The sequence below is a fragment of the Meles meles genome, chromosome 2, assembly GCF_922984935.1.
Source record: "Meles meles chromosome 2, mMelMel3.1 paternal haplotype, whole genome shotgun sequence".
Lineage (NCBI taxonomy): Eukaryota > Metazoa > Chordata > Mammalia > Carnivora > Mustelidae > Meles > Meles meles.
In genome coordinates, this window is record NC_060067.1 from 23,521,269 (window position 1) to 23,535,123 (window position 13,855).

The 13,855-nt window shown below is 43.1% G+C and overlaps 1 protein-coding gene across 1 annotated transcript in view; it reads right to left on the minus strand.

Annotated features, from left to right (window-relative positions):
• THEGL (theg spermatid protein like) overlaps positions 1-9,651 on the minus strand; it is a 50,500-nt gene extending 40,849 nt beyond the window's left edge. Inside the window, exon 1 of the mRNA XM_045997581.1 lies at positions 9,159-9,651. Coding sequence (XP_045853537.1) covers positions 9,159-9,651 — 493 coding nt within the window. The remainder of the gene's footprint in view (positions 1-9,158) is intronic.
• Between the last annotated feature and the right edge of the window lie 4,204 nt (positions 9,652-13,855).

Genomic DNA, 13,855 nt, shown 5'->3' on the forward strand with positions numbered 1-13,855 from the left:
TAGCAGAATAAAATGAAATAAAAACAAGGAGACCACCAACAAACAGAAAAACAAAACAAACAAAAAACCAGATCATACATATCCTAGACAAACGGCTAATCACTTTTTAAGTAAGAAAAATACCTAGCAAGTCAAAAGGGAATTAAGCAAAGGACATGAAAAAATATGTATCAAAAAGGATGCTTAATGTCATTCACATAGTAAGATAAATGTAAATTAAAACTTAATTGACACACTAGTTTTTTATCAATTAAATTTTTAAAAAGCCCGAAGTTCAATCACACACTACAAATAGGACAGACACTTTCATTGCCACTTTCATTCGGAATACAATGCATCGACTCCCATGGAAGGCCATTTTGTTAAATCAAAGTTCCTGGTGTGGGGCATCTGGGTGGCTCAGATGGTTAAGCATCTGCATTCCACTCAGGTCATGATCCCGGGGTCCTGGGATTGAGCCCCGAATTGGGCTCCCTGCTCAGCGGGGAGTCTGCCCCTCTGCCTCTGACTCTCTTCCCTGCTCATGCTCTCTTCTCTCTCTCTCTCTCTCAAATGAATAAATAAAATCTTTAAAGAAAAAAAAAGTTCCAGGTGTGTTTACCCTCCAGTAACCCACTTCTGGAAATTTATTCTAAAGGCACACCTGTATGATGTGTACTAAATGACATCATGTACAAGTTTATCTATTACAGCATTGCTTGTAATAATAGCAACATCCTGGAACAAATGAGGTGTTAAACTCGTAGTGGCACAACTATGCCATAAAATATGAAGCATCACATTTTTTTTTTTTTAATGTGGAAACTCCGTATGTAGTTATTTGGGAAGTTATACTGTCAAGTGAAGAACAGGATAGCATGTGCTACTCTTCGATAAGAAAGGGGGAACACACACATACGCTTGTACAGTATTTTCTTGTATTTATATAAAGATGCATAGAAATGAATGAAAGTGGCTACTTGTAAAAGGGGACAGAGGGGACAGAGTAGGAAAGCAGCATATTTTTGTAGTCCTTTTTTTTTTTTTAAGATTTTATTTATTTATTTGACAGAAAGAGACACAGCAAGAGAGGGAACACAAGCAGGGTGAGTGGGAGAGGGAGAAGCAGGCTTCCCACCAAGCAGGGACTCTGGGATCATGACCTGAGCCAAAGGCAGCTGCTTCAGGGACTGAGCCACCCAGGCGCCCTTCCTTGTAGTCTTTTAAGATTGTCTTGGTTTTTTAATCATGTAAATGTCTTACAAATTTCAAAAAAGTTTACTCAATATGATTTCCCTCCATACTCCCACACTTGCCTGAGGTTCTCTTTAAATCACTTCCCTAATCCCTTACAAATCCAAATTAAAGGGAGCCTGGGTGGCTCAGTCAGCTAAGTGCATCTGACTCTTGATCAAAGCTCAGGTCTTCATCTAACGGTTATGAGTTCAAGCCCCACACTGGGCTCCAGACTGGGCATGGAGCCTTAAAAAATAAATAAATAAAATCCAAGTGAAGTACTCTTAGTTCTGTATACTTTGAGATTAAATATTTAATCTCTATTTCAGCCTATTTTAGGTAAGTACCTTAAATGAATACTTTGGTCCTATTTTTTTCTGAGTCTTTCTTCTCCATTAAAAGTAGAGGTTAGGGGGCGCCTGGGTGGCTCAGTGGGTTAAGCCGCTGCCTTCGGCTCAGGTCATGATCTCAGGGTCCTGGGATCGAGCCCCGCATCGGGCTCTCTGCTCAGCAATGAGCCTGCTTCTCTCTCTCTCTTTCTCTCTGCCTGCCTGTCTACTTGTGATCTCTCTCTCTCTGTCAAATAAATAAATAAAATCTTAAAAAAAAAAAAAAAAAAAGTAGAGGTTAGTGTTGCCATTCAGCTCAGGAAATTAAGTGATTGTGCTGTGGGTTATTCCAATCCACTTTACTTTGTATGCTATGTGGATATGTTATTGTTATGGGTGTGTTCAGCCTCCCCAACTACACTGACAGTCCTTCAAGGATGGGATCCTTGTCTTACTCATCTATGGTTCAGTGTCTACACCCTGAACATAGTAAGTAATCTACAAATTTCAACAGGGACACTGAAGATTAGGTGATGATACACTAGTAAGATGATAGATGATGGGCCCTATTTTATAATATAAATTTTAAAATATACACACAACAAAACTGCCATGGGTCAGTCACCTTTACAGCCCCACAGGACACAAAGAGTGCCTTAGCAGATGTGCAACAAATGTTTGTTGGAGGAAGGACTCTTACTGAGCAGAAGCAAGGTGACATGCTGACTAAATATTTCCTAATATTTACATGATTTTATATAAATATTGTATAAATATGCTGGACATTTATTAAGCTTTACTGAGGGAATTAATGTAAAGATAGGATTTTTAACCAACTGAGCCACACAGGTACCCAGTAAAGATGGGATTTTTAACAAGGAAAATCTAAAATCTAAAAAACAAATGGTAAGATAGGAAATTTTAAAGTAGTATTTTCTAAAGCAGAGTCTGAAAACTTTTGAGAGTCTCATCATAAAGCTACTTCTGAGAGGGTTTCTACAGACATTGTGGACAAGGAAGGCCCTCTAAGACTAGGCTTTCCCACCTTTTTAAAATGTGGACTGGCAGAGAAAGACCAGTAACATATGATTTTACTCATATTTGGAATTTGAGAAACAAAACAAATGAACATAGGGTAGGGAGAGAGAGGAAAAACCATAAAACAGACTCTTAACTATAGAGAACAAACTGCTGGTCACCAGAGGGGAGATGGGTAGGGGATGGGTGAAATAGGTGATGGGGATTAATGAATGCACCTGTGAAGAGCTCCTGGTATTGTATGGAAGTTCTGAGTCTCTAAATTCTACACCTGAAACAAATATTATGCTGTTTGTTAACTAACCAGAATTTATTTTTTTTAAAGATTAAAAAAAATTTTTTTTAAGATTTTATTTATTGGGGCACCTGGGTGGCTCAGTGCGTTAAAGTCTCTGCCTTCAACTCAGGTCATGATCCCAGGGTTCTGGGATGGAGCCCCACATCGGGCTCTCTGCTCAGCAGGGAGCCTGCTTCCCTCTCTCTCTGCCTGCCTCTCTGCCTACTTATGATCTGTCCATCCAATAAATAAAATCTTTTTTAAAAAATATTTATTTATTTGAGAGAGAGAGAGAACATGAGAGGCGAGAGGTCAGTGGAAGAAGCAGACTCCCTGCCGGGCAGGGAGCCCAATATAGGACTTGATTCCGGGACTCCAGGATCATGACCTGAGCCGAAGGCAGTCGCCCAACCAACTGAGCCACCCAGACGCCCTTAAAAAAATTTAAGTAATCACTACACCCAATGTGGGACTCAAATCCACAACCCAGAGATCAAGAGTCACACACTCCACCAACTGAGCCAGCCAGGACTGCATAACTAACTGGAGTTTAAATAAAAACTTGGAAGACAGATATATAAATAAATAATTTAAAAAGAAAAAGAAAACAAAAATGTGGATTGGGACCTGAATAGGAAATAATCATGAGACAATTCTGGAAAAATAATAACCATCTAGGGAGAGGAAACCACAAATACAGATTCTGAAGCAGGGACAAATATGGGATTGGCCTTTCAGAGAATAGAAAAGAAGCCAGTATGACTAGGGCAGAGTAAGCAGGCAGGAATGGAAGGGAGTGAGGTCAGAGGGCCCACGGAATTCTAGAGACTCCTGCAAAGGTCTGGTTTATCCTAAGAGCAATGGGAAGCCACAGGCAGGATTATATAGTAAGCATGGCATCCTTACTTTATAAAAGGGCATCCAGTTTGATCAAGCCCCAAAAAATCCACATTGCTCCCTAACTCCCCTTTCTTCACCTTCAAACCAAATGCATCCAATGCAAGTTGTTACTTTTTCTATTTCTTGAATTCATTCATTTCCATTGGTACACCCTCATCCCAATTATAGCCATTTCTCATCTGGATTTCTAGATGAGCTTCTTAAGTAGTCTTCCTGATTCTGTGCATTTCCCCTGAAATCTATTTGCCATTTTCTGGAAGCCTTCAGTTGGAGGAGTGAGGGAGGAACAAGACTGGGAGAAAAATCAAGACTTCTATCTCAAAGTATATTATTTTTGTGATGCCTATGATATATCCATGGGGATGTCCAGTAGGCAGTTTGAATCATGAGTGTGGGACTCAGGAAAGAGAGTAGAGCTGGAATATATAAATTTAGGAGGCAGCAGTATAGACTTGCTATTTAAAGCTATTAAGTGTACATATGACAGCCAGGGAGGGAAAAGTGGGGGGGGGGGGGAGGAAAGGGGTCAGAATGGGGCTCCTTAGAATTCAGGAAAATAGGGAGGGCTCAGCAAATGAGCCCAAGAAGCAAACAGTCACACACGTGATAAACTGAGGGACTGTTGTGTCACAGAGGTCAGGATTCAGAGGTATATGTGTCAAGAAGGGCGTGGTCAATTGTATTAAATGTTGCCCAGAGGTCAAATAAGATAAAAATACTAACACCACTACTAATAATGGCTAACATCTACTAAGCACCTACCAGTACCACAATCCGCCTCTAAATGCTTTACAGGTATTAACTCAATTTTCTTTAACAACCCTAAGGATAGAGAAGGAACCGTTGCACTTGGTGACAGAGATTGAATGAAGAAATCGTTCATTTAACAATAATTGCTAAGTCCTAACTTGTTCCAGGCACTGCTTGAGGCATTGAGGATGAAACAGTGGAAAAGGTTTTGCCCTCTGTGAGCTAAACAGTAAACAAACATACACATAATACTGTACAGTCAGTAAGGAGCAGGCTAGAGAGTGTTCTTTTTGACAGAGCAATCTGGTATATCTTCATAAGGAGACAAATACTTGAGGAAAGGGTGTCCTGGCAGAAGAAAAGTCAAATGAAATGACTGTGAGGTGGGAGCAAGGAGGCCCATGTGGTTGGAGAGTAGAGATGGTGGGACATTTGAACGGGGAGGCAGGCGGGGGCCAGATCATGTGGGGCACTGCAGGGCTGCTAAGGACTTTAGATTACCAACCATGTGAGATGAGAACCCCCTCTCGACAGATGAGAGCAGGAGAGTTGCATATAATTAATTTATGTTCTAAGACCCATGACCACCGTTTGAACAATAAAGTGGAGTGGGGCGGGGAAATGGGGCAAGAGTAGAAGCAAGAGCAAGCTGAAAGCCACTGTAATGGATCAAGCAAGAGATGGTAGTGGCTTATAAAGATGATGAAGCTTTAGGGACACCTGGGGGGCTCAGTGGGTTAAGCCTCTGCCTTCGGCTCAGGTCATGATCTCGGGGTCCTGGGATAGAGCCCTGCATCGGGCTCTCCGCTCAGTAGGGAACCTGCCTCCCCGACCCTCTCTGCCTATTTGTGATCTCTCTGTCAAATAAATAAAATCTTTTAAAAAAAAGAAAGATGATGAAATTTTAGATGTTGATAAGTGTTCAGTCATGATATAGCTCAAAATTGAGGTCTGTTGATGGCTTAGAGGCTGAGCGTAAGAGGAAAACAGGCGTCAAGAATGACTCCAAGGTTTTTTGATCCTAGCACCTAGATGAATGAGTGCTGGTACCATTTGCTGAAATGAGAAACAGGGAAGGAAGAGCAAGTTTGGTGTGGAAGTAAGTTCAGTTACGGACACATTCAATTTTACATGTCTACTAAGTACTCAAGTAGGGATACTAAATAGACAATTGGTTAGAAAACTCTGGAACTCAAGGGAAAATTTTGAGAAGTTACCAGGATACAATTAAAACCATGGAAGTGAGGATGTTGCCTAGGGAACAAGGAAAGTTCTAAAGAATCTGAGAAAACGAGCCATCTCTCACTTCAGCCTAGAGGCTGGGAAGAGAAGTTCCTGACTCAAAGAAAACTGAATCAGATAAAATTGATGAGATAGGAAGACAATGAAGGCAAGTGAAGAAGGACTTCCAAGAAAGAGGGAGTGAATGTGTCAAATGAGTGAGATGAGGATGAATTAACCATTGATTTTGGCAAGGCAGAGGTCATTGTGACCTCAACAAGAGCAACTTCAGCCAAGGAGAGGAGATGAATGTTAAAGTGGTTCCTAAGAGAATGAGAAGTGAGGATATGGAGATAACAACAACTGTTTTTGAGGAATTTTTCTCTAAGGAGTAGCAGAAAAATAGGAGTGGTACATGGAGGGGCACATGGGATTAAGGGAGGGTGTTTTGTTTTAAGATGGGAGTTATTGCTGCATGTTCATGTGCTGAATGACCCAGCAGAGAAAATAAAATGATGCTAATTTTAGGAGCAAAGAGCTTAGAGTTAGATAGGATGGGATCCAGCATAGAGGTTGAGAGAATGGCATAGCAATAAAGACAGTTCATCCATCATTAACAGGAGAAAAGGCAGCCTATATATGCACAGATGCTGGTAATTTGAGAGACTAAGTTGGAAAATGAGTTGACAGGAGAAATGTAGTATGTTTGCCAAGCAGCACTGAGAGCCCACTTGAATTTCAAAGTCATTAATTTAAAATCAGTCAGCAGGACACCTGCGTGGCTCAGCTGTTAAAGGTCTGCCTTCCCGTCCTGATCCCCACCCCCCTCCTGGGATTAAGCCTCGAATATTAAGCCCTGCGGGTGGGAAGCCTGCTTCCTCTCTCACTCCCCCTGCTTGTGTTCCCTCTCTCGCTGTGTCTCTCTGTCAAATAAATGAATAAAATCTTTAAAACAATTTAAAAATAAAAAAATAAAATCAGCATAGTTGTTTTTCTCTTGTCATTGCTTCTCAAACGCAGGCAAGAACTGGATTAACTGGGCAAGAATGATAGAGGGAAAAGCAAGGGAGGCAAGCATATTTGCAAGGGAGTGATTCCATTAGTGGACCATGGACTATCAAGTGAGTAAAGGGAGACAGAAGACAAAAGGTGGTGATACATAGTGAAAGTTTAATAGCATCAGTAGGTTAAAGGTCCTTCTGAAGCTGAAGAATTGACAGAGGGGGTACAAGGAGGAGTGAGTGAGTTGGAAAGATAGGGCAGGGTTAGAGATTAGAGCCCTTGACATAGAAATTTTGGAAACAGCATAGCAATTGACATTACAAAGGCTAGAGAAGTGGATGCCTAAGATGGGGTGAAGGACACCATCATTCAAAGTGAGGAGGTCAAAGAACTGAGAAGCCAAGTGAATCATCCATATGGATACTGAAATCTCCATGCATGGTAACAGGGTTGGTGGTGGAAAGAAAGGCAGTAAATCAGAGCATTTTCAGTGGAGTGGAGGGAAAAGAAACCCTACTCAGTGGGTTGAGGAGAGAATAAGGAGTGGGAAAATGGGGTGAGTATAGACAACTTTTTGGACAAGTTCTGCGATGAAAGAACAGAAAAATGATGGCTATGGTGGGAGAAGGAGAGGTCTGAAGAAGACATGGGATCAATGGTTTTTTCAAGATGAAAGGTTCTTGAGTATATGTTTATTGAGTATATGTGAGCATTCATGGGAGTGATTCATTAGAAATGGAGAAATTAAATCTGTAGGAGAGAAGGGAGATGATAGCAAGAACAATATTCTTCAGGAGACGAGCAGAATCCAAAGCAAAGTGGAGAACTTTGCTTTTCACAGAAAGAGGCACAATTGTTCTTTGAAATACGTAAAAAGAATACATAGGTGTAGAATTGGGTAAAGAAATAGATCAGTGGGTAAGAAAATAAGAGAGCTCGGGGTGCCTGGCTGGCTCAGTTGGTTAAGGGTCTATCTTCAGCTCAGGTCATGGTACCAGGGTCCTGGGATAGAGCCCTGCATGTGTCTCCCCACTCAGTGGGGTGCCTGCTACTCCCTCTCCCTCAGCTGCTCCCCCCTGCTTGTGCTCTCTCTCTCTCTCTCTCTCTCTCTGTTAAATAAATAAATAATTTTTAAAAAAAAGAAAAGATGAGCGCTCATGACTGTTTCTATTTCCTCAATAAAATGTGAGACAGTCTTTAGCTGTTTGGGGGTTGAAAGTGTAACATTTGAAGGAGAATAAAGAGGACAGTTATCTTCTCAGAGATTAGGAGAATTTACCAGATGAATTAAATTAAGTGGGCTAGCTAGGAAGTATCAAGCAACCAGCAAGATGTGTGGTCATGAAATTGAAATAAAAGAAACCATATCATTGTGGGATTTTGTTCAGTAAGAGTCAGCTGCTCAGGTAGAGGATGGATGGTTAGGTTTAACCAGGGTTGGGGTTTTGCTTGGAGAAATATGGTGGGTAGCAAGAGTCAACAGACAAACCACAGAATGGAAGCTGATAAAGAAGAGCCAAGGAAAACATGAGATTAAAAGTGGTCAGCTGAGGTACTGGAAGCCCAATGTGGACAAAGAATTGTCTAAGGTGGGACCATCTATGAAAAGTCCTAAGTGAACCAATGTGGTTAGAGCAAGGGATATTTATACCCAAGACCCTTTAGCCCTCTAAGGTATCTTGTGAACTTGCTGAGGACCGTAAACATTTAGCAAGTACACTTTGAATTCCTGCTCAATGAGTATTTTGTTCCTACATCTTTAATAATGTAATAGCTAGCATTTATTGAGTGCCACCAAGTGCCAAACACTGACGAAAATATCCTCCCTTCAAGAATCCCTCCCTTTTGGGTGCCTGGGTGGCTCAGTGGGTTAAAGCCTCTGCCTTCAGCTCAGGTCATGATCCCAGGGTCCTGGGATTGAGCCCCGCATCCGGGTCTCTGCTCAACGGGGAGGCTGCCTCCTCCTCTCTCTCTCCCTGCCTCTCTGCCTACTTGTGATCTCTGTCAAATAAATAAATAAAATCTTAAAAAAATAATCCCTCCCTTTAATTGGGGAGAAAGAGCATCTTAAGTGCTATACCAGAGGTAATGTTCAAAGGGGCAACCCAGAGTAAATGCAATGACTAACTATACTGAAGAATCAAGAAGAGCTTCAAAAAGAAGTTACAGTGAATAATCAAGGACAGCTAGGAGGTCATCAGGTAGAGAGAAGAGAGTGAAGAAATTCAGTTTCTCTCATTTACCAAAGTCCTCAATTACCCATCAGAGTCACATACGGTCCAAAGAGAGATGACTGCAAAGCAGTAGGTAAATGACCCCAAAATTATCTTTCTTCAAAGTGAGCTCTTGCACGCAGCATTCATTCGGACTCCGGTTCCAGACAGGGCGGGGTGGCGGGGTGCCTCGGGAAGGGCCCCCACACCTACCGCTCAGGGAAGATGGCGGAATCTTCGGCGGGAACCTGGTCACCAGAGAAGGGGAGATCACCATGGCGGCAGCTCTGGGAAGCAACCGGACTTCATTGGGCTTGTGGAGCTCTTGGGGAGCATGGGACTCCTGGGCATTACGGGGCTCACGGAGCTTACGGGGCTTGCGGGGTGCTTGAGGCTCGTAGGCTCTGTGGAACTCATAGGGTTCGTGGGGCTTATAGGGCTCGTGGAGCTCACAAGCCGCGTGGGGTTCAGATGTCTGCTCCGGCGCATCAAACTCGTCCCATTGGTCTCGGGGGCTCTGCTTGCTGGCCTCTTCCGGCTCCTCGGGTTCCTCAAATTCCTCCGGCTCCTCAGGCCCCTCAAGCTTGTGCGCCTCCAGGAGCCTCAATACTAAGGGCTTCCGAAGGGCTTCGGAGGGAGCAGATATTTTTCTCACGCTACGCCCATCCGTAAAGGCAGAGGAGTCTGAAAACTCCTCGTTCTCCATTAGTGCTTAGAAGCTCCAACCGCGCACCGCGCTGATCTTCGAGGCGCGGCGCAGGAGCGCTGTGTCTTCTGCGCGACCGAAAGGGCGGGGCCACGCCCCGCCCCGCCCCTCCCCAAGTGGCGGCGGGGGTCTGGGGCCCTTCTCTCACTTTCTTCGGTTGCCAAGGGGACGTGCCTCGCTCCAGGCACCCACGCACGCACACACGCCCCCCGGCGCAAAGAAACAGGCAGGCTCCTGGCCCAGCTGTTCTTTGGGTAAAGTGCGAGGACTCTGGGTTGCTTCCCGTTACCCAGGCCTTGGGGACTGTATAGCAGCTTCCGGTCAAGTTATGGCATCGCTCAGACAGCAGAACCAGGTCCCTGTTGGGTTCAGAGGTTCTGTGGCACCGGTTCTCCAGAGGCCTTTGTTCCCTAACCATGCTGGGAGGGGTAATCTAAGGCCCTCGATCACTAAGACTGACTGCCATCAGTTTCTAATAAATGCACAAGAGTCATAGTGTGAGTGTGGGAGATGGGCGACACCAACATATCATCCAGTCCAAACTTAATATTCAGGAAAAATCTCAAATTCGGATTTTTAAAGTTTTCTTCGCATGAAGTTCTACATACAGTCACAAAGAAACACAGGATTACAAGAATAAGACGTTCATCCACAACTTGTGTTTCGTTACAGGGCACCTGTCTACTAAAGTGCACTATAAGTCATTGTTTTTCATAAATCCTGTAATTATCGATGTATTTAAGTATAAGATTGTGGTATGTGCTATGATGAGAATAAATACATGCATACATACATATGTACAAGATTGTACAATTGTATTTAAATACAATATACCAGAATTTTTATAGCCCTGTTTCTAGCAACCCCCCCCCCCCTTTAAATCATTATTATACTAAGAGGTTTTAAAGTCATCTGGCCCTCTCCCAATCTGGAGGAGTGCTTTCAGCTAATTTTCACAGCCATGATGGTATGGCAGAGGAGAAAAGAAGTGGTAGGGTTTCCCTGATGTGGGGTTTTTGTTTTTGGTAGAAGACCCTAGAGGTATTCAAGAATAAGTAATCTGTCCAAGTATATGATGAACCCAAGTACACTTTTTGCACACTATGGGTATTCTTTGGATATACTCTGTCTCACAGATTCAAAAAGTTAGAAACATTTGAGTTGTGGATGTCATCTAGAAGAATGAGAAGAGAGTGACATATTTGAATCAGGAAATCTGCTCCCTCAGACGTGATATAGACATGTGCAGTACTGTATGGAAATTCAAGAATTATATCCCAAATACTTGGAGAAATGAGAAATAAAGCTCTGAGTGTTTTAACTCAACACATGAACAATTAGGCAAGAGTTCTGTAAATTCACCTTAAAAAGGCACTCCCAAACCTGTACTAGTCCACTACTAAATAGAACGCCTTCAAGTATCATATCCTAGTGGTTATGTCTATTCAAAAACTGCAGAAAGGAGAGAGTGCAAAGCCAACAGAAACTTACTTGCAAAGCCTAGATACAAGGGCGGGTCAGGCCAGGTGAAGACATCCAATCAGTGGGGCGCGCATATATCTACTAGGGTAAATTGAAATTTTATTGGCCACCCATGTGTTACCTAGCAGTTTTTCCTGCGTGTGGCAGATCTAGCATGAGTGTGCAGTTTTTTCTGTGTATTGCAATCTCATTGGCCACCTGTGTATAGCCCGGCTAAACTACCTCTATAAAAGTTAGTCTATGAGGCTGGGAGGGGTCGCCTCTTTGCAAGAGATGGCCCTGACTGGTCAGTTTGATTCTCGATGCTTGACACGAAATAAAGCTTTGCTTGACCTTCACTTTGTATCAGTCTTGCTCCTTTGATTACAGACCCTAACAATCACAGTTACCTATTTGCATTCTGATTTTATACACCAATCTCATGAAACTGACTTACATCTTTCCCAGGAGAAATTTAGGAATCAATCTGGATTCTCTCTTTCCCTCACCCCTCTCCCTACCTCTGGTAGGGAGTAACTCAAGTTCATCCTTCAAATGTGTTTTGGTTTTGTTGTTGTTTTGTTTGTTTGTTTGTTTTAAGATTTTATTTATTTATTTGTCAGAGAGACAGGCAGAGCGAGAGAGGGAACACAAGCAGGGGGAGTGAGAGAGGGAGAAGCAGGCTTCCCACAGAGCAAGCAGCCCGATGTGGGGCTCGATCCCAGGACGCTGGGACCATGAACTGAGCCGAAGGCAGACACTTAACGACTGAGCCACCCAGGCGCCCCTCAAATGTGTTTTAATCCATTCTTTTCTTTCCATCTCCTTTCACCAACGCCAGTCCAGGCCACAATCATGTCTCTGGATTCTGAAGTGCCCTCAAACTGGTGGAATGACAATCATGACCAAAGTATTTAGAATAAATCTCAAGCTTTGCACCATAAGCTGCCCCAGGATCTTGGTCCTTGCTTCCCTCTCTCCAGTCTACTGTGGGCTTGCCCCACCCCTGCTGTCTACATTTCAGCCTCCTCAGTCTTCTCTAACATGTCAAACTCTTTCCCATTTCAGCATCTTACTACACCTGTCCCCACTGCCCGGAGCCCACTCCTCCCTTTCTTCACATACTGGCTCTTCTCTATCCTTTAGGGCTTGGCTTAAATATCACCCACTCAAGTCTTTCCAACCCACAGTAATTTTAAAAATGTTCCTGCCATTACTTTCTTTTTTTTTCTGCCATTATTTTCTATCTCAGATCCTTGCCTCAACACAATTTATAATTATTTCAACTGCTTTTTTATTTTTGTGTGTGCCTCCATAGCTAGAATATAAGCTCCTTGATGACAGGGACAGTCTCTGTCCTGATAGTGGTGCATGCCCAGTGCTAAGTAGAATGGATGGCTGTGAATAGCTATTATTCTCTCTGTTGTTTTCCTGCCTAGAATCCCTTCCTTCTTCTAAAAGTAGAACCCATTCTTTCTGTGGGGAACTCATTCCACACGGTTGGGGGTGTTAGTCCTGCCCCTCACCCCACCACCAGGTCTGGGCAATTTGGCAACAGGGATTGGTTCAGAGATCAATATGTGAGTTCAGCAGAACCAATCTCCCCTCCATGAGATTTGCTGGATGGCTGTTTTAAAAGAGAACATCCATTTTACTCTGGGATCATGAGCTATATGGATGTTGTAGGCCTAGTGTGGAGAGCAGTTCCTTGCAGAGGGAATCTGAGAATGAAGCCAAAGAGAAGTTAGCAGGACCAGGAGATGGAGAGACAGCCTCATTATCTCCAAACTCCTGAATCTGCCCATGCCTTAGATTTCCCAGTATAATGAGACCCCCCCAAAATGCCTTTTTTTTTTTTTTTTTTGCACACACAAATCTAAGTTGAATTTCCATCATTTGAACTGCAAGAGTTCTGGCATATAGTTGGTGGTCAATAAATGTTGACTAAATCAATAAGTGAAAAGACAGATTCATTCTTAGTGTGCTAACTACACTTAAAGTTTCTGAGCCTGGAAAGCTGGCAATGGTCGTTATTCTAAGGTCATAAATGCCACTGATGATGCCTATTAGAAAACTGGCAGCCAAGCAGCCTCTTCGACAACCTGTCTTGGCTGAGTGTCATTTCAGTAGGAACGTCTTTGTCATATACTTCCCTTGCTAGCCGGAGAGCATCTCGAAGTTCCTACTTTTTTTTTTTTAAGATTTTATTTATTTATTTGACAGAGAGAGACACAGCGAGAGCAAGAACACAAGCAGGGGGAGTGGGAGAGAGAGAAGCAGGCTTCCCGCTGAGCCAGGAGCCCGATGTGGGGCTTGATCCCAGGACCCTGGGATCATGACGTGAGCAGAAGGCAGATGCTTAACCTCTGAGCCACCCAGGCACCCCTCAAGTCCCTGCTTTAATCATCCTTAGCATCAAGCAGCCACCATCATGTCGCCATTCAATAGCTCTTCACTGAGGGAAAAAACTCCAGCCACAACAGTTATTACCAAAATGCAGAAGCTAAAATCAGAGTGTGACAAAAACAAGACTGAACAGAGTTATCATTCCCTATCCAAAAAGCTTTTGGCTTCACCTTTGAAATAGGCATCCAGGAACTTATATATACCCCCAAATACCTTAGAAAACCTAAGGAAGAGATAGAATCAGAGTTCAGGGCTGGAAGTAGTCTGCATTTGATTTAATCCTTTTCTAGAGTGAAGACCAAGACACAATATGGTTAAGGGATGTGTCCAAAGGGTG